The 21,825-nt window shown below is 37.8% G+C and overlaps 1 protein-coding gene across 7 annotated transcripts in view; it reads left to right on the top strand.

The window, feature by feature from the left end:
* Positions 1 to 21,825, top strand: part of EML5 (EMAP like 5) — a 169,410-nt gene that overhangs the window by 15,772 nt on the left and 131,813 nt on the right. For all 7 annotated transcript variants that reach the window (XR_009563183.1, XM_060295159.1, XM_060295158.1 and 4 more), the window contains exon 2: positions 20,319 to 20,478. Coding sequence is in view for 6 of the 7 variants with exons in the window: in XM_060295159.1 (XP_060151142.1) it covers positions 20,319 to 20,478 (160 nt within the window). In the remaining variant the exon portion in view is untranslated. The remainder of the gene's footprint in view (positions 1 to 20,318; positions 20,479 to 21,825) is intronic.

Below are 21,825 nucleotides of genomic sequence, written 5' to 3'. Positions count from 1 at the left end.
CCTCCTCCAACATGCAGATAAGTTGGGAAGAACTGAGATCTTGGTGGTACTGAGTCTGCCTATCCATGAGCATAGAATATCTCTTCATTTATTTGGTTCTTCTTTGACTTCATTCATCAGAGTTTTGTGGTTTTCCTCATATAGGTTTTGTATCTATTTTGTTAGATTTATACCTAAGTATTTCAATTTTTGGTGCTAATGTAATGGTATTGCATTTTTAAAAATTTGTTTATTTTTTATTATTAGTTATCTTAGGATCTTATTAGTTATCTACTTTATGCATATTAGTGTATATATATCAATCCCAGTCTCACAATTCATCCCACCACCATGACGACCCCCTTGGTGTCCATACGTTTGTTCTCTACATCTGTGTCTCTATTTCTGCCTTGTAGACTGGTTCATCTGTACCATTTTTCTAGATTACACACATGCATTAATATACGATATTTGTTTTTCTCTTTCTGACTTACTTCACTCTGTATGAAAGTCTCTAGGTCCATCCACGTATCTACAAATGACCCAATTTTGTTCCTTTTTATGGCTGAGTAATACTCCATTGTATATATGTACCACATTTTCTTTATCCATTCATCTGTTGATGGGCATTTAGGTTGCTTCTATGACCTGGCTATTGTAAATAGTGCTGCCGTGAACATTGGGGTGCATGTGTCTTTTTGAATTATGGTTTTCTCTGGGCATATGCCCAGTAGTGGGATTGCTAGGTCATATGGTAATTCTATTTTTAGTTTTTTAAGGAACCTCCATACTGTTCTCCATAGCGGCTGTATCAATTTACATTCCCACAAACACTGCAAGTGCGTTCCCTTTCCTCCACACCCTCTCCAGCATTTGTTGTTTGTAGATTTTCTGATGATGCCCATTCTAACTGGTGTGAGTTGATAGCTCACTGTAGTTTTGATTTGCATTTCTCTAATAATTAGTGATGTTGAGCAGTTTTTCATGTGCCTCTTGGCCATCTGTATGTCATCTTTGGAGAAATGTCTATTTAGGTCTTCTGCCCATTTTTTGATTGGGTTGTTTGTTTTTGTTGAAGATTAAGCTGCATGGGCTTCCCTGGTGGCACGGTGGTTGAGAGTCCGCCTGCTGATGCAGGGGATGCGGGTTCGTGCCCCGGTCCAGGGGGATCCCACATGCCGCAGAGCAGCTGGGCCAGTGGGCCATGGCCGCTGAGCCTGCGCATCCGGAGCCTGTGCTCCGCAACGGGAGAGGACACGGCAGTGAGAGACCCACATACCACAAAAAAAAAAAAAAAAAAAAAAAAGATTAAGCTGCATGAGCTGTTGCTATATTTTGGAGATTAATCCTTTGTCCGTTGATTCATTTGCAGATATTTTCTCCCATTCTGAGGGTTGTCTTTTCGTCTTGTTTATGGTTTCCTTTTCTGTGCAAAAGCTTTAAGTTTCATTAAGTCCCATTTGTTTGTTTGTTTTCATTTCCATTACTCTAGGAGGTGGGTCAAAAAAGATCTTGCTGTGATTTATGTCAAAGAGTGTTCTTCCTATGTTTTCCTCGAAGAGTTTTATAGTGTCTGGTCTTACATTTAGGTTTTTAATCCATTTTGAGTTTATTTTTGTATATGGTGTTTGGGAGTGTTCTAATTTCATTCTTTTACATGTAGCTGTCCAGTTTTCCCAGCACCGCTTATTGAAGAGACTGTCTTTTCTCCATTGTAACTCCTTGCCTCCTTTGTCATAGATTAGTTGACCATAGGTGCGTGGATTTATCTCTGGTTTTCTATCCTGTTTCATTGATCTGTGTTTCTATTTTTGTGCCAGTACCATACTATCTTGATTACTGTAGCTTTGTAGTATAGCCTGAAATCAGGGAGTCTGATTCCTCAAGCTCTGTTTTTTTCCCTCAAGATTGCTTTTGCTATTTGGGGTCTTTTGTGTCTCCATACAAATTTTAAGATTTTTTTTCTAGTTCTGTGAAAAATGCCATTGGTAATTTGATAGGGATTGCATTGAATCCGTAGATTGCTTTGGGTAGTATAGTCATTTTAACAATATTGATTCTTCCAATCCAAGAACATGGTATATCTCTCCATCAGTTTGTGTCATCTGTGATTTCTTTCACCAGTGTCTTATAGTTTCCTTAGTACAGGCCTTTTACCTCCTTAGGTAGGTTTATTCCTAGGTATTTTATTCTTTTTGTTACAGTGGTGAATGGGATTGTTTCCTTAATTTCTCTTTCTAATCTTACATTGTTAGTGTATAGGAATGCAAGAGATTTCTGTGCATTAATTTTGTATCCTGCAACTTTACCAGGTTCATTAATTAGCTCTCTAGTAGTTTTCTGGTGGCATCTTTAGGATTCTCTATGTACAGCATCATGTCATCTGCAAACAGTGACAATATTACTTCTTCCTTTCCAATTTGGATTCCTTTTATTTCTTTTTCTTCTCTGATTGCCGTGGCTAGGACTTCCAAAACTATGTTGAATAACAGTGGCGGGAGTGGACTTCCTTGTCTTGTTCCTGATCTTAGAGGAAATGCTTTCAGTTTTTCACCATTGAGGATGATGTTTGCTGGGAGTTTGTCCTATATGGCCTTTATTATGTTGAGGTATGTTCCCTTTGTGCCCATTTTCTGGAGAGTTTTTATCATAAATTGGTGTTGAATTTTGTCAAAAGCTTCTGCATCTATTGAGATGATCATATGGTTTTTATTCTTCAGTTTGTTAATATGGTGTATCACATTGATTGATTTGCATATATTGAAGAATTTTTGCATACCTGGGATAAATCCCTCTTGATCATAGTGTATGATCCTTTTTAATGTATTGTTGGATTCTGTTTGCTAGTATTTTGTTGAGGATGTTTGCGTCCATATTCATCAGTGATACTGATCTGTAATTTTCTTTTTTTGTAGTATCTCTGTCTGGTTTTGGTATCAGGGTGATGGTGGCTTCGTAGAATAAGTTTGGGAGTGTTTCTGCCTCTGCAATTTTTTGGAAGAGTTTGAGAAAGATGGGTGTTAGCTCTTCTCTAAATGTTTCATAGAATTCACCTGTAAAGCCATCTGGTCCTGGACTTTTGTTTGTTGGAAGATTTTAAATCACAGTTTCAATTTTTGTGATTGGTCTTTTCATATTTTCTGTTTCTTCCTGGTTCAGCCTTGGTAGGTTTTACCTTTGTAATTTGTCCATTTCTTCCAGATTGTCCATTTTATTGGCATACAGTTGCTTGTAGGAGTCTCTTTGGATGCTTTGTATTTCTGCAGTGTCTGTTGTAACTTCTCCTGTGGGACGCCGCCAGGCAGGAGCTGGATTCTTGGTCCAGAGGAAGGCGAAGTTACATTGTTGCATCTTGCTTGCACTACCCGGGAGTGCCGCGTAAGGCGCCACGCGTGCATCCCGTGGATTGTAGGCGTAGCAATATATTGTCACATGTACTGACACACACCAATCCAGGGCTGTTGTGTGGACCTTCTGGCCAGTATAAAGCCTGCCATATTCTGCTGCGTAGGGTCTTCCTTCCATCTTTCTTCAACCAAGCTGTGCTCCAATAAAGTGTGATACGAGAAGAATCTTGCGTGTGGCGGCTCGTTATTCTGCTGGTCGGAAACGGCCCGCTGCAAGTGGTGCCGAAACCCGGGAACTTCGCGCCTTGCATGGAGGACCGATTCAGAACTCGACACACGGAGTGAACCGGTAATTTTGCCGGTACGTAGCTTTTGTGCCTTGCACTGTCTTGTTGTGTGTGTAATGGTGTAAATCTTTTAGTGAAAGTCAGTCAAAATACATAATGGGGAATACTCATGTTAACCCCACGGCAAATTTTTATGAGCCGATACAGGCACTTTTACGGGATCGGGGGTTGATGTTATCTCACAAGACTATTGGCCGTTTACTGAATGATATAGATCAAGCAGCGCCATGGTTTGGAGTTTCGGGTACTTTGACTATCCCTTCATGGGAGAAATTAGGAAAGGATTTGCACCGTTTTCATGAGGAGGGTAAGCTGTGCTGTGGGACTTTCCCTTTGTGGAATTTAGTTCGATCTTGTCTTAAGGAGGGAAAGTGTACAGACATAGTGAAACAAGCGACGCAAGTTTTGCGGTCATATCAAGATAGTGCTTCCGAAGCAGGCAGTCATAAGGCTACAGATGATAGGCCTACAAAAGAAGAATTAGTAGATAATAAGGTTAAGAAAAAGTTAAAATCTAAACAACCAGACGCCCAAGAGACTGGGCGAGAACCAATGTATCCGCTATTGTCTGGCTTGCAAGCCATGTATTTATCAGATGATGAGGAGCTAGATCCCGGCGATGCTGCGGATTTGGCAGAAGCTGCTGCAAAATATGAGGAGGAGCGTTATGGCCCTTTTGGGGCTTTGCCCCCTTCTCGACCTCAGGAATTTTTTGCCTCAAAGAGTGTTGTTCAACCTAGGCGTTCTGCGCCTTCCATTCCTTCCCCGCAATGTACTTTTATTCCCCGCGAGGCTTGGTTTCAAATTCCTTCTTCTTTGTCCAATGCGTTTCCAGTATTTGAAGATCCGGCTACACGCCAGCGATATTATGATATGATAGATCATAAATTAATTAGAGATCTTGCAGAAGCTTCCAAACGAGATGGCATTTCTGCTAATTATACTATTATGCTTTTGCAGCGGCTTACAAGAAATGCCTTGACCCCTACTGATTGGCAAGATATTGCTCGTGCGTGTTTAACGATGGGGCAATATTTAGACTGGAAGTCTATTGTTTCTGATTTGGCTCACAGTCAAGCGAGGGAAAATGCTGCCAATGGGCAGCCTGCCTGGAATGTAGATATGTTATTAGGACAAGGACAGTGGATAAATAATCAGACTATGTTCCCTGTACAAGTTTATAATCAAATAAATGAGATTAATATGCGTGCATGGCGAGCCCTCCCAAATAAAGGGGAGGTGTCAGGGAATTTAACAAAAATAATACAGGGAGGCACAGAGCCATTTTCTGATTTTGTAGCCCGGATGATGGAAGCGGCGGGAAGAATTTTTGGTAATGTGGATGAGGCGATGCCTCTAGTGAAACAACTTGTTTATGAACAATGTACAAAAGAATGCCGCCGAGCCATTAGAAAATCAGAATCGCTTTAATACACATTTACATGCTGGCATTTTATCTTTAAATCAACGGATGGATTTGCTGGAGGATGCCTTTGAAGAGTTGTATGATATGCTTCAGCTTGGTTGTGTTGCTAAATTTAATCATCTTTGTGTTACTCCCTATAAAATTATAGGACGTCTGAACCAAAGTAAATTGATTGGAGAATATTTAAAAGGAAATTGGTCTGAAGAAGCAGAAAGACTGCTGTTTGAACAACGATTACAGATTATTCATCTTAATACTACCGAGTTACACCCTATTTCTTTTGGGAATTTTGCTTCATGGCTATCCTCTACTTTTCTTTTCTTTAAAGAATGGGTAGGCATGGGGGCTTTTGGCATCCTTTGTGCAGTGGGGATCGCACTATGCCTGTGGTTGGTGTGTCGTCTGAAACGTAAGTCACACACACAGAAGATCATGTTGATGCAAGCCTTGGTGGCCATTGAAAACGGCCAGCCTGCCGGTGCCTGGATCTCCCTGCTAAACAAGTCCTAGTGGTTGCCCCTGCACAGGATGGCCATGAGCCATTGCACTCCTAGTGGGAGCCTCTGCCTGAAATCAGCCCTTGCACCCCGCGCTGTAAGCAGCATTGCACTATGGGAAGGTGATTTCTGCCGCCCATGACAATAGCCCTTGAACAGCCATGTCCCCTTGGGGGCAAGACTTGTACGGGCGACCGTTATGTGGTCTAAGGACATAAAGAAAAAGGGGGAGATGTGGGACGCCGCCAGGCAGGAGCTGGATTCTTGGTCCAGAGGAAGGCGAAGTTACATTGTTGCATCTTGCTTGCACTACCCGGGAGTGCCGCGTAAGGCGCCACGCGTGCATCCCGTGGATTGTAGGCGTAGCAATATATTGTCACATGTACTGACACACACCAATCCAGGGCTGTTGTGTGGACCTTCTGGCCAGTATAAAGCCTGCCATATTCTGCTGCGTAGGGTCTTCCTTCCATCTTTCTTCAACCAAGCTGTGCTCCAATAAAGTGTGATACGAGAAGAATCTTGCGTGTGGCGGCTCGTTATTCTGCTGGTCGGAAACGGCCCGCTGCATTCTCCTGTTTCATTTCTAATTTTATTGATTTGAGTTCTCTCCATCTTGTTCTTGAAGAGTCTGGTTAAAGTTTTATCAATTTTATGTTCTCAAAGAACCACATTTTAGTTTTATTGATCTTTGCTGTTGTTTTCTTTGTTTCTGTTTCATTTATTTCTGCTCTGATCTTTATGATTTCTTTCCTTCTATTAACTTTGGGTTTTGTTTGTTCTTCTTTCTCTAGTTCCTTTAGGTGTAAGGTTAGATTGTTTATTTGAGATTTTTCTTGTTTCTTGAGGTAGGGTTGTATTGCTATAACCTTCCCTCTTAGAACTGCTTTTGCTGCATCCCTTAGGTTTTGGATCATCATGTTTTCATTGTCATTCGTCTCTAGGTATTTTTTTATTTCCTCTTTGATTTCTTCAGTGATCTCTTGGTTATTTAGTAACGTATTGTTTAGCCTTCATGTGTTTGTGGTTTTTATGTTTTATTCTGAGTAATTAATTGCTAATCTCATAGCATTGTGGTCAAAAAGATTCTTGACGTGATTTCAGTTTTCTTAAATTTAGTGAGGCTTGATTTGTGACCCAAGATGTGATCTATCCTGGAATGTGTCATGTGTACTTGAGAGGAAAGTGTAATCTGTTTCCGGATGGACTGTCCTATAATTATGAGTTAAATCTATCTAGTCCATTGTGTCCTTTAAAGCTTGTGTTTCCTTATTAAGTTTCTGTCTGGATGATTCTGTCCATTGGTGTAAATGAGGTGTTAAAGTCCCCTACTATTATTGTTTTACTGTTGATTTCCTCTTTTATAGCTGTTAGCATTTGCCTTATGTATTGAGGTGCTCCTATGTTGGGTGCATATATATTTATAATTGTTATATCTTCTTCTTGGATTGATCCCTTGATCATTATGTAGTGTCCTTCTTTGTCTCTTGTAACATTCTTTATAAGTCTATTTTATCTGATATGAGTATTGCTACTCCAGCTTTCTTTTGATTTCCATTTGCATGGAATATCTTTTTCCATCCCCTCACTTTCATTCTGTATATGTCCCTAGGTCTGAAGTGGGTCTCCTGTAGACAGCATATATGTGGGTCTTGTTTTTGTATCCATTCAGCAAGCCTCTGTCTTTTGGTTGGAGCATTTAATCCATTTACGTTTAAGGTAATTATTGATATGTATGTTCCTATTACCATTTTCTTAATTGTTTCAGGTTTGTTTTTATAGGTCCTTTTCTTCTCTTGTGTTTCCTCTTTAGAGAAGAGGTTCCTTTAGCATTTTTTGTAGAACTGGTTTGGTGGTGCTAAATTCCCTTAGCTTTTGCTTGTCTGTAAAGCCTTTGATTTCTCCGTCAACTCTGAATGAGATTCTTGCCAGGTAGAGTAATCTTGCTTGTAGGTGCTTCCCTTTCATCACTTCAGATAAATCATGCCACTCCCTTCTGGCTTGTAGAGTTTCTGCTGAGAAATCAGCTGTTGTATGTTATTTGTCATTTTTATATGACAAATGTATGTTTGTATGTTATTTGTCATGTGTTGTATGTTAATTGTATGTTATTTGTCGTTTTTCCCTTGTTGCTTTTAATAATTTTTCTTTGTCTTTAATTTTTGTCAGTTTGATTACTGTGTGTCTCCGCATGTTTCTCCTTGGGTTTATCCTGCTTGGGACTCTCTGCACTTCCTGGACTTGGGTGGCTATTTCCTTTCCCATGTTAGCGGAGTTTTCGACTGTAATCTCTTCACATATTTTCTCGGGTCCTTTCTCTCTCTCTTCGCCTTCTGGGACCCCTATAATGCGAATGTTGGTGCATTTAATGTTGTCCCAGAGATCTCTTAAGCTGTCTTCATTTCTTTTCATTCTTTTTTCTTTCTCCTCTTCCAGAGCAGTGAATTCCACCATTCTGTCTTCCAGGTCACTTATCCGTTCTGCCTCAGTTATTCTGCTATTGATTCCTTCTAGTGTATTTTTCATTTCAGTTACTGTTCATCTCTGTTTATTTGTTCTTTAATTCTTCTAGGTGTTTGTTCTTTAATTCTTCTAGGTCTTTGTTAAACATTTCTTGCATCTTCTCGGTCTTTTCCTCCATTCTTTTTCCAAGGTCCTGGATCATCTTCACTGTCATTATTCTGAGTTCTTTTTCTGGAAGGTTGCCTATCTGTACTTCATTTCGTTGTTTTTCTGGGGTTTTATCTTGTTCCCTCATCTGGGACATAGTCCTCTACCTTTTCATTTTGTCTGTCTTTCTGTGATTGTGGCTTTCGTTCCACAGGCTGAAGAATTGTAGTTCTTCTTGCTTCTGCTGTCTGCCTTCTGGTAGATGAGGCTCTCTAAGAGGCTTGTGCAAGCTTCCTGATTGGAGAAGTGTTGGTGGGCAGAGCTGGGTGTTGCTCTGTTGGGCAGAGCTCAGTAAAACTTTAATCCACTTTTCTGCTGATGGGTGTGACTGGGTTCCCTCCCTGTTGGTGGTTTGGCCTGAGGTGACCCAGCCCTGAAGCCTACCCACTCTTTGGTGGGGCTAATGGCAGACTCTGGGCGGGCTCACGCCAAGGAGTACTTTCCAGAACTTACGCTGCCAGCGTCCTTGTCCCTGCAGTGTACCACAGCCTCCCCCCACCTCTGCAGGAGACCCTCCAACACTAGAAAGTAGGTCCGGTTCAGTCTCCCATGGGGTCACCACTCCCTTCCCTGGGTCCTGATGCACACACTACTTTGTGTGTGTCCTCCAAGAGTGGAGTCCCTGCTTCCCCAAGTCCTGTCGAAGTCCTGCAATCAAATCCCACCAACCTTCAAAGTCTGATTCTCTAGGAATTCCCCCTCTTGTTGCTGGACCTCCAGGTTGGGAAGCCTGACATGGGGCTCAGAACCTTCACTACAGTGGGTGGACCTCTGTGGTATAAATGTTCTCCAGTTTGTGAGTCACCCACCTAGCAGCCATGGGATTTGATTTTATTGTGGTTGCGCCCTTCTTACTATCTCATTGCTGCTTCTCCCCTGTCCTTGGATGTGGGGCATGTTTTTCATGAATTCCAGTGTCCTCCTGTTGATGATTGTTCAGCAGTTAGTTGTGATTCCAGTGCTCTCGCAAGAGGGAGTCTGGTATTGCATTTTAAATTTCAAATTCCATTTGTTCACTCTCAGTGTATAGGATAGCAGTTAACTTTGTATATTAACTTTGTGTCCTGCAACCTTGCTATAGTTGCTTTTTAGTTCCAGAAATTCTTTTGGCTCATCCTTTTGCATTTTTTTTACATAGATGATCATGTCATCTGCGAACAAAGACTGTTTTATTCTTCCTTCCCAGTCGGTATACGTTTTATTTCCTTTTCTTGCATTATTGCATTAACAAGGCCTTCCAGCACAGTACTGAAAAGGAGTGGTAAAAGGGGGCATTCATGACTTGCACCTGATCTTTGTGGGAAAGAGTTTCTCACCATGAAATATGATGTTAGCTGTGGGGTTTTTGTAGATACTCTTCATAAGGTTGATATGAAGTTCTGTATTCCTGGTTTCCCTTGAGTTTTTATCATGAATGGGTATTGGCATTTGTCACATGCCTTTTCTGCATATGTTGATATGATTGTGTGATTTTTATTTTAGTCCATCGATATGATGGACCACATCAATTGATTTTTTAATCATACCTGGGATAAATTCCACATAGTTGTCGTGTATAATTCTTTTTATACTTTTTAGAATTCGATTTACTAATATTTTGTTGAAGATTTTTGCATCTATGTTTATGAGAAGTACTAATGTGTGGTTTTCTTTTCTTGTGATGTCTTTATCTGGTTTCATAGTATTAGGGTAATGCTGGCCACATAAAATGAGTTAGGAAGCATTCCCCCTGCTTTTGTTCTCTGAAAGAGATTGTAGAGAATTGGTATAATTTCTTCCTTAAATGTTTGGTAGGATTTACCAGTGAACCCATCTGAGCCTGATGCTTTCTGTTTTCAAGGTTATTAATTATTGATTCAACTTATAGATACAGGCCTATTGAGATCATCGATTTCTTCTTGTGAGAGTTTGGCAGATTGTGTCTGATACATGTATTCTAAAGTAATTAAGGTTACATTATATGTAAAATCTTGGATTCTGTGCTTTTAATTTAACATTATAGCATAACTTTTCTCCAGTACTGTGAAAAATCACATTTTTAATGACTGCATGAGAGTCCATCCTGTGATTGTACCATAATTATTTAACCATTTCTAAATGTTGGACATTTAGGTGGTTTTCAGGTTTTTACTGTTATAAATAAGGATTCAAGAACAAAAAAGCTACTTAAGGATTTTTCTGTATTGAGGATTATTTCATTTTTAAAAATTTCTTTTAACGCTAGCAGCTCCTTTGGAAATTCAGTTAACAAATACTGATTGAATACCTGCTGTGTGCTAATTATTGTTCGAGGCGCTTAGGGTATAATATGAAGAAAAAGGGGAATCCTCTGTCCTAATGAAGTACACATTCTAGTGGAGGAGAGTAAGATAATAAGTGCACGATAGTAATTTTAGACAGTGATAACTACATATAAAATAGGGTAATGGAGTAGAATATGTTAGGATGACTAGGAAGGTTTCTCTAAGCAAGTTACATTGACCTGAAGCATGAATGATATGAATGAAGCAAGATTTGGGAGATCATTCTAGACAAAGACCTTGCGAGTATAATGAGTTTGGCCTTTTCAAGGGACAGAAGGGCCAGTGTGGCTGGAGTGTGGTGAACAAAAGGGAGAATAGTAGAAATTGAGGTTTGAGAAGTAGGTGAGGGTATATCTTGTAGAGCCTTGTAAGTGCCAAGTTAGATAGTTTGGATTTTAGTCTAATTGTAATAGGAAGCTGTTGGGGGATTTTAACTAGGTGAAATTTATATTCTTTTAAAAGATCACTCTGGCTATGTTAAGAAGACCCTAAAGGGGAGCAATAGAGGAAGAAGGGCAGGTGGCTCAGATTAGGGTTGTAGCAGAGAAGATGAGGGTGATGATAGAGTCAATAGGACAGGCTAATAGAATGTGTGTGATGAATAATAAGAAAGAGAGAGGTGGTGAGAATTAAATTTAGATTCTTGGTCTGAGCAACTGAGCGGATAGTGATGCCATTTACTAAGATGAGAAGTGGATTGGGGGGTAATTAAGGAGGAAAAAAATGCTGGATGTGTTAAATGTGAGTTGCCCGTGACACATCTGTTGCTGTTGGCTGGTGATATAGATTTGGGTGTTATCACTATATATGTGCTTTTAAAGTCATGGGATTGGATGAAATCAGCTGAGAAAGGAAGGGAAGACAGCCAAGACAAGGCCCTCGGACACTTTAGCATTGAGAGGTTGGGTGTGGAAGATAGGGCCTAGCAAACGAGACAGAGAAGGGTGGGTTAATAGATTATGGAATCAGGAAAGCCTAGAGAGGAAAGTGTTTCTAAAAAGGAAAGAGTGGTCATTTGTGTTAAATACCGTTGAAAAGTGTTGGAAAATAAGGACATACAGTTGACCATTAGATTTGACAGGGTCACACATGACCTTGAAAACAACTATTTTAGTGAAGGAGAAGTGGTGGAAGCTTAGTTGGAATATGTGGAGAAAGTAAAGGGAGTGGAAAAATTGAGACAACTCTTTTGAGGCGTTTTACTGTGAAGGGTCAAGGGAGTGTTTTTCACTAAGTATATTTGAGTGTTAATAGGAATGACTCAGTAGTGAGGAAGCAATAATTCCAGAAAACATAGCTCTAGGAATAAAGTAAATAAGTTTCCTTTACTTGAAAGTAAAGAGAACGGGATCCAGAGCACAAGTGCAGAGTGTGTGGGTTAGAGACGTTTCTTCCATTTTACAAGAGGGAGGGCAGAGTCAGCTGTAACAGTTGCACTTAGGTTAGTGAATTTGTTGAGGGCAAAGTAATCTTCTCTAATTCCATCTATATTTATTCATTGAGTACAAGGCAGCTTTATCAGCTGCAAAGGAGGAAGTTGATGGTGGAGGACTGCGCTCATGAGGAGCTTGGAGGTTGAGAGGAAAACGCAAAATTTATCAGCTAAGGGTTTAAAAGGATTATGTTACAGTGTAAAAATGCACATTTAAGATTTGTGAGCATAAATTTAAAGAAGCTGATGCACAATTGTGTATAAGAAGGGAAATATATGAAGATAACTGTCTTGAAGGAGACAGCCCCCTTTATGTTTGTTTATTGTGTTACTACTTTATAGTTATGATAAATTTAGAGATTAAATGCTTAAAATAACTTATGTGATTGTCAGATCTGATGACAGTACTCTTACCTAATTTCTAATATTCAGGAATAGTAATAGGAAAAGGAACTTAAAAGAGAATCTGTTCTTTCCATGTATTTCAAATGATGATGTCACAATATGGATGGGTAGTCACCTATGTTTTAGGCTAGGAATACACCTTGAAATGGTTACTTCTATCATCTTTCTCCCAAATCACTCTGTAGCATTGTTGAGTATCCCTATATGTTCTGCAATTTAGTAGGCAATATGTGGGATAAAACTTAACTCTAAGATATTAAGTTAACTTCAAGATTTTTGGAAAAACACTCCTGCTTTCTTTCTCATTAAGAAACTTGGAGCTATCAGAAGAGAACTTTCAGATTCCACCCATCCATCAGCAATACATGCAGCTCCTTCCTCACATTAATCCCTCTACTTGTGCACAAATCCCACCCTTTTTTCCCTGTTCCAGAAATTCTCCCAGTCTCCTGTATCAATGTTTTTGATGATCTACTGGATGATTTCTGTGAGCATATAAAATATGCTCAAAAAATAGTCTTTTCAACAAGTAATGTTGAAAACAGTTAAATATCCATATGTGGAACAAAGTGAACCTTAGCTATATTTCACCATATACAGAATTTAACTCAAATTGAGCCATATACCTTAAATGTAAAAGCTAACACTATAATATTTCTGAGAAGAAGTATAGGAAATAGGGCATAAAAAGTGTGACTTCCAGAAAGGAAAATTATGAATTGAGCCTCATTAAATTTAAAACTTTTCAAACTTCCAGGTAACTGAGGACAGAGGCAGGTATGTAGTAACCTCACAGAATCTTTTCCCTAAACAATGCAGAATTCACTTCACAACTATGATGTTTCTATGCAAAACCCTAGTCTCACCATTATTTAAACAGAGAATACCAAAACTGAAAAAATAACTATAAGTAAAAATAGAAAAACAAATTCCAACCACAGTTTCACAAGCTTTCTCCTCTCCACTGCTGGGCTTTACAGGGAGAAGCTTAACCTAAAAATCTGAAAAAATATCTGGACTGGATACTATAAGAATGAAGACAAAGATAACTGTAGATAATGCTATAATCTGGTTAGTAAAATTGTTTCTCACAGGGCTAGCAATTCTGAAACAGCTTTATATATACTAAAATTAAATAAATAAATAGACTTCAGATTATGAGAGCCTAATAAGCCTTCCACTCTTGGAGGAAGAAATTATACAGGTACACTTCAGAGATACTGCAGGTTCAGTTCCAGACCACTGCTAAAGCGAAAACAGCAGCAGTTAGTCATACGAATTTTTTAGTTCCCAGTGCATATAAAAGTTATGTTTATACTATACTGTAGTCTTAAGTCTGTGATAGCATGTGTCTAAAGAGACAATGTACGTACCTTAATTTAAAAATAATTTATTGCTAAAAACGCTAACCATTATCTGAGTCTTCAGTGAGTCATAGTAGTAATATCAAAGATTGCTGATCACAGACCACCATAACAAATATATAATAATGAAAAAGTTTGAAATATTATGAGAATTGCCAAAATGTGATACAGAGACACAAAGAGAGCAAATGCTGTTGGAAAAATGGCACTGATAGACTTAACACGATGCAGGGTTGCCACAGACCTTCAATGTGTAAAAAAACGCACTATCGATGAAGCACAGTACAACAAGGCATGCCTGTAAATAAGGAAAGAACCTTATTTACAGGCATACCTTATTAAATGAACCCTGTGGTTTTGGATTAAAATCGGAGGTATTGAGATATCATCTCACAGCGGTCAGAATGGCCATCATCAAAAAATCTACAAACAATAAATGCTGGAGAGGGTGTGGATAAAAGGGAACCCTCTTGCACTGTTGGTGCAAATGTAAATTGATACAACCACAATGGAGAATAGTATAGAGGTTCCTTAAAAAACTACAAATAGAACTACCATACGACCCAGCAATCCCACTACTGGGCATATACCCTGAGAAAACCATAATTCAAAAAGAGTCATGTACCAAAATGTTCATTGCAGCTCTATTTACAATAGCTAGGACATGGAAGCAACCTAAGTGCCCATCATCGGATGAATGGATAAAGAAGATGTGGCACATATATACAATGGAATATTACTCAGCCATAAAAAGGAACAAAACTGAGTTATTTGTAGTGAAGTGGATGGACCTAGAGACTGTCATACAGAGTGAAGTAAGTCAGAAAGAGAAAAATGAATACCGTATGCTAACACATATATATGGAATCTAAAAGGAAAAAAATGGTCAGAAGAACCTAGGGGCAAGACGGGAATAAAGATGCAGACCTGCTAGAGAATGGACTTGAGGATACGGGAGGGTGAAGGGTAAGCTGTGACAAAGTGAGAGAGTGGCATGGACATATATACACTACAAAATGTAAAATAGATAGCTAGTGGGAAGTAGCCGCATAGCACAGGGAGGTTAGCTCCGTGCTTTGTGACCACCTAGAGGGGTGGGATACGGAGGGTGGGAGGGAGGGAGATGCAAGAGGGAAGAGAAATGGGGACATATGTATATGTATAACTGTTCACTTTGTTATAAAGCAGAAACTAACACATCATTGTAAAGCAATTATACTCTAATAAAGATGTTAAAAAAATAAAATAAAATCGGAGGTATCAGTATGAACTCATGGGGTTTTGTTTTTAAAGATTATATTCTATAGTTATTATAAAACATTGGCTATATTCCCCGTGTCTTGTAGCTTATTTTATACCTAATAGTTTGTACCTTTTAATCCTCAACCCTTATATTCCCCCTCCCCACCTCCCTCTCCCCTCTGGTAACCACTAGTTTGTTCTCTATATCTGTGAGTCTGCTTTTTTGTTATACTCACTAGTTTGTTGTATTTTTTAGATTCTGCATGTAAGTGATATTATACAGTCAGTATTTGTCTTTGTCTGACTTACTTCACTTAGCAAAATGCCCTCCAAGTCCATCCATGTTGCTGCAAATGGCAAAATTTCACTCTGTTTTATGGCTGAGTAGTATTCCATTGTGTGTGTGTGTGTGTGTGTGTGTGTGTGTGTGTGTGTGTATAAAACACCTCTTCTGTTAATGGACACTTAGGTTGCTTCCATATCTTGGCAATTGTAAATAACGCTGCTATGTGAACATTGGGGTACATGTATCTTTTTGAATTAATGTTTTTGGTTTTTTTGGATATATACCCAGGAGAAGAATTGCTGAGTCATACAGTGGTTTATTTGTAGTTTTTTGAGAAACCACCAAACTGTTTTCCACAGTGGCTGCACCAGTTTACATTCTGACCCACAGTGTACGAGGGTTCCCTTTTCTCCACATCCTTGCCGATATATGTTGTGTTGTTTTGTTTGTTTGTTTGTTTTTTGTGGTACGCGGGCCTCTCACTGCTGCGGCCTCTCCTGTTGCGGAGCACAGGGTCCGGACGCGCAGGCTCAGCGGCCATTGCTTATGGGCCCAGCTGCTCCGCAGCATGTGGGATCTTCCCGGACCGGGGCACGAACCCATGTCGCCTGCATCAGCAGGCGGACTCTCAACCACTGTGCCACCAGGGAAGCCCTGTTGTGTTGTTTTTGATGATAGCCGTTCTGACCAGTATGAGGTGATACCTCACTGTGGTTTTAATTTGCATTTCTCTGATGATTAACAGTGTTGAGCATCTTTTCATGTGTCTGTTGGCCATCTGAATGTCGTCTTTGGAAAAATGTCTATTCAGGTCTTCTGCCCATATTTTGATGGGGTTGTTTTTTTTTAATGTTAAGTTTATATATTTTGGATATTATCCCCTTATCAGTCATATAATTTGCAAATATTTTCACCCATTCAGTAGGTTGTCTTTTTGTTTTGTCAGTGGTTTCCTGTGCTGTGCAAAAGCTTTTAAGTTTAATTAGGTTCCTTTTTTTATTTAATTAAAAAATTTTTATTGGAATACAGTTGATTTACAATGTTGTGTTAGTTTCAGGTGTACAGTCCATTTATTTATTTTTGCTTTTATTTCCTTTGTTTTAGGAGATGGATCCAAAAATATACGGCAGCGATTTATGTCAGAGTGTTCTGCCTATGTTTTTCTCTAGGAGTTTTATGGTATCTAGTCTTACATTTAGGTCTTTAATCCATTTCAGTTTATTTTGTATATGGTGTTAGAGAATGTTCTAATTTCATTCTTTTACATGCAGCTGTCCAGTTTTTCCTAGCACCACTTATTGAAGAGACTGTCTTTTCTCCATTGTATATTCTTGCCTCCTTTGTCATAGATTAAGTGACTATAAGTGCATGTGTTTATTTCTGGGCTCTCTATTCTGTTCCATTGATCTGTGCACAAATCCCACCAGTACCATACTGATTTGTGCCAGTTTTTGTGCCAGTACCATACTGATTTGATTACTTTAACTTATACTATAATTATATACTATATAATTTTAAGTCAGGGAGTCTGACTCCTCCAGCTCTATTCTTTCTCAAGATGGTTTTGGTTATTTAGGGTCTTTTGTGTCTCCATACAAATTTTAAAATTATTTGTTCTAGTTCTGTGAAAAATGCCATTGGTATTTTGATAGGGATTGCATTAAATCTGTGGAATGCCTTGGATAGTATAATCATTTTAACAATATTGATTTTTCTAGTCCATGAACATGGTATCTCTTTCTATCTATTTGTGTCATCTTCAGTTTCTTTCATCACTGTTTTATAGTTCTAAGTACAGGTCTTTTACCTACTTAGGTAGGTTTATTCCTAGGTATTTTATTCTTTTTGATGCGATGATGAATGGGATTGTTTCCTTAATTTCTCTATTTGATACTTCGTTGTTAGTGTATAGAAATGCAACAGGTTTCTGTATGTTAATTTGTATCCTGCAACTTTATCGAATTCATTGATGAGCTCTAGTAGTTTTCTGGTAGCATCTTTAATATTTTCCATGTGTAGTATCATGTCATCTGCAAACAGTGAAGTTTTACTTCTTATTTTCCAATTTGGATTCCTTTTATTTCTTTTTCTTGTCTGAGTGCTGTGGCTAGGACTTCCATTACTATGTTGAATAAAAGTGGTGAGAGTGGGCATCCTTGTCTTGTTCCTGATCTTAGGGGAAATGCTTTCAGCTTTTACCATTGAGTATAATATTATCTGTCAGTTTGTCATATCTGGCCTTTATTATGTTGAGGTATGTTCTCTCTATGCCCACTTTCTGGGAGTTTTTGTCATAAATGGATGTTCAGTTTTTGTCAAAAGCTTTTTCTGCATCTTTTGAGATGATCATATGGGTTTTGTTCTTCATTTTGTTAATGTGGTGTATCACACTGATTGATTTGCAGGTAATGAAAAATCCTTGCATCACTGGGATAAATCCCACTTGATCATGGTTTGCTAATATTTTGTTAAGGGTTTTTTGCATCTATGCTTTTCAGTGATATTGAGCTGTAATTTGCTTGTTTAGTCATATCTTTGTCTGGTTTTGCTATCAGGGTGATGCTGGCCTCATAGAATGAGTTCAGGAAGTATTCCTTCCTCTTCAATTCTTTGGAATAGCTTGATAAGGATAGGTGTTAACTCTCATCTAAATGTTTGGTAGAAGTCACCTGTGAAGCTATCTGGTGATGGGCTTTTGCTTGTTGGGAGTTTCATTACTGGTAATTTCCTTGGGGGAAATGTGTATTCAAATCCTTTGTCCACATAAAAAATAGGGTTGTTTGTGGTTTTGTTGTTGAGTGGTTGTTTTTTTGTTTTTTGTTTTTTTTTGTATTCTGGATGCAAGTCCTTTATCAGATATATGCTTTGCAAATATTTTCTCCCATTCTGTGGGTTGTGTTTTTATGTTCTTGATGGTTGTCCTTTGAAGCACAGAAGTTTTTAATTTTAATGAAGTCCATGTTATCTGTTTTTTCTTTTATCACTTCTGCTTTTGGTGTCAGATCTAAGGACACCTTTGTTTCATCCAAATTAAGTAAGATTTATGCCTATGTTTTGGCTTTTATATTTTGAGTGGATTTTTGTATATGATTTGAGGTATGGGTCCAGATTCATTCTAGATATTCAGATGTCCAGCACCATCTATTGAAAAGACCTTTCTTATTAATGGAAAGGCAATTGACCATAAATATATCAGTTTACTTTTGGACTCTCAATTCTGTTCCATTGATCAGCATGTCTGTTTTTATGCCAGTGCCATACTGTCTTGATTACTGTGGTTTTGTAGTAAGTTTTGAAATTGGTATGTGTGAGTCTTCCAATTTTGTTCTTTTGCAAGATTGTTTTTCTGTTCTGAGTTTTAGAATCAGCTTGTCAATTTCTTCAAGAAAGGTAACTAGTGTTTTGGCAGGGATTGTGTTGACTCTGTAGATCAGTTTGGGAAGTAATACCATCTTAACAATATGGCCCTCCAAGAACACGAGATTTCTTTCCATTTATTTAGTTTCTTAACATTTCTTTAATGGTATTGTGTAGTTTTTAGTGTATAAGTCTTGTACCTTTTTGTTTAATTTATTCCGAAGTGTTTTGTTCTTTTTGATGCTGTTATAAGTGGAATTGTTTTCTTGATTTAATTTTCAGATTGTTGCTAGTGTATAGAAATACAATTTGTATTTTTATATTGATCTTATATCCTTCAGCCTTGCTGAACTCATTTATTAGCTCTACTTGGGATTTATTCTGTTGTTGTTTGTGGATTCCTTAGGGTTTCCTATGTATGAGATTATGTCATTTGCAAGTAGAGATAGTTTTACTTCTCTGTTTTATTTCTTTTCCTTGCCTAATTGTCCTGGCTAAAATATCCAGTATCATGTTGAAGCGAAGTGGCAAGAGCTGACATCCTTGTCTTGTTCTTGTACTTATAGTGGGAACTTTCAGGCTTTCACAATTAAATGTGATATTAGCTGTGCATTTTCATAGATGCCCTTTCTAGTTGAGGAAATTCTCTTCAATTCCTAGTTTGTTGTGTTTTTTACTATGAAAGAGGTTAGATTTTTGTCAAATGCTTTTTTTCTGCATCTATTGAGATGAACATGTGTGGGGGTTTGGGTGTTATTATTAATATGACATACTTATTACATTGGTTGATTTTAATATGTTGAACCAACCTTCCATTCCCGCTTAACTTTTCTCTCCATAATTTCTCACTTAGTATTCCCTGACTTGATGATACCACTCCAGGCCATCCAGATGCCCAAGCCAAAAACCCAAGAGTCATCTTAGACTGTTCCCTTTCTGTTACTCTGTACATCAAATCTGTTAATTCGGTTTTAATGCCCTCCTAACTTTTCCCTCTTTCAGTTCATCTTCCACCCTGATGCTCGGAGTGATTTTTTTTTTCTCCCAAAGGAGAATTTGATCATCTAAATATACTTGTGGAATAATTTATCAAGGAGAAATTTATATTCATTGCTTGCCTTCTACTGATGTACATAAACCATTACCAACTATTTGGTCTTTGTCTTGTTTTTAAAGACTTACAGACTACTTTCTGTGAATTATGGGTGACCTTTCTGTTTTTTTAAATGGGATTTGTAATTTAATATTAATGTTATAATAGGAGGGCTACTCAGTGCTATTTTTGGACACTAACATTTGGTCTAACTTTATACAATAAAAGAGTAAATGGGAGAGAGGGCTTAAAACAGATGAGATGAATACCAGATGAGAAGTTGGCATGTGGTAGGGTTGCTACTGCTTCATTGCTGTGGTTCAGTTGACTACTTGTGAGAATTCTTTTTTTGAAAAGTTTACACACACTATATCATATTACAAGATTATGAAGTCTATCATAATTGATTATTACATATACCATTGAAGTAGTAACTCTTAAGATGGATTTTTATGGAAGTTATTTTAAGGCCAAATTATTTTAAGTAAATAAGTAACTAAAGTCTAATTTTCACATTGATATAACAGCTCTGTAAGCAGTTTTAAATCTGTTTATTTATTTATTTTGCAGCCTTGCATTGCATCCTGAACGAGTATTGGTGGCAACAGGACAAGTTGGGAAAGAGCCTTATATCTGTGTTTGGGATTCATACACTGTGCAGACCATATCAGTTCTAAAGGATGTTCATACACATGGTATAGCTTGCTTAGCATTTGACTTAGATGGACAGGTATGTGATAATTTTTTTTCTTTTTGTAAACTGTGTTTTTAAAGTGTGTACTATAAGAAATTATTATAAATCTGTAAATATTAAATTGGAAAGCATTTGACAAAAAGCATTTATTCAAGGTGGAGGTGGGTAGAGGGGGTGGGTGGTAGATATATATAAGAAAAATAAGAATAATAATGAGTTTTTATTTCATTGTATCAAGAACTTTTCAGTTGAATTAATTACTACTATTAGAGCCAAAGTGATTCTGACTCGGTGGAACATTACCTGGTTGTTCTTGAAAATTTTACATGTAACTCTTTTCCAGGTATTATATGTTAATAGGAAAGATGGAAGATATCTTAGGAAAATTCACTTTCTCTAAGTAGAGCTGTAAACATTTTAATTTTTAGTTATTTTAAAGGTTTCTATTAAAATAATTATTATTTTTTTTGCGGTACGCGGGCCTCTCACTGTTGTGGAGCACAGGCTCCGGACGCGCAGGCTCAGCAGCCATGGCTCACGGGCCTAGCCGCTCCGCAGCATGTGGGATCTTCCCAGACTGGGGCACAAACCTGTGTCCCCTGCATCGGTAGGCAGACTCCCAACCACTGCGCCACCAGGGGAGCCCAAAATTATATTTTTAATTGAAAATAATGCAGTTTTTATAATATGAGCTATTTTATATAAAATCAAAGTTCATAACAAAAGGTGTAATCTTTGTTCCACTTACTAATCAATTTGCAAATTATTATTTACTTCTAGTCATCGATTTTTAAAAAATTAAGCCAACAGCTCTTTTGTGGTGCTTTCATGGAACTTGTTGTACCTAAAACATATTTAAGAAGTGATAAGAAGTTGGGTTTTGCAGATTTAGTTAATTTATAGTCTTTAAAAGTTTTATAGTGAAATTAGACTTTAAAAATTATTTTAACTTTTAGAAGAATTTTAGTTGTCTGCTTTTTAATTCTTAAAATTAATTTTGTAGATCTATATTTTACAGAAACAGATTACGTTTTGTTCTAGTCACTTGAAAATGACAGCCAGTAGATGTTTTATTTTCAACTCTGAGAAATAGCTTCTTTGAGTAGCATAGATTAATATACCTTCTGTTTAGAGTCCGGTAAGAGATCTATAAAGATGTAACTTGAACCTCTCATTTGGGGAAAAAATGTGTTTCTAGGTTTAGAACCACTGTGTAGCAGTGATTGGCAATTCCGGAACCTTAATTCATTTCCCATTTTTCTGTTATTTTTCAAGTCCCTTAATGTCCTCATATCAAAATTTCATTTTCCTTTTTAAAAGGAAGAGAATAATACTCTTTGCTTACTTCACAGGAAATTATATTTTATGAAACAAACCAACAAA

This window comes from Globicephala melas, chromosome 2 (genome assembly GCF_963455315.2).
Source record: "Globicephala melas chromosome 2, mGloMel1.2, whole genome shotgun sequence".
Taxonomy (NCBI): domain Eukaryota; kingdom Metazoa; phylum Chordata; class Mammalia; order Artiodactyla; family Delphinidae; genus Globicephala; species Globicephala melas.
The sequence above is the reverse complement of the archived record's forward strand: the minus strand, read 5'-3'. Positions and strand labels throughout refer to the sequence as shown.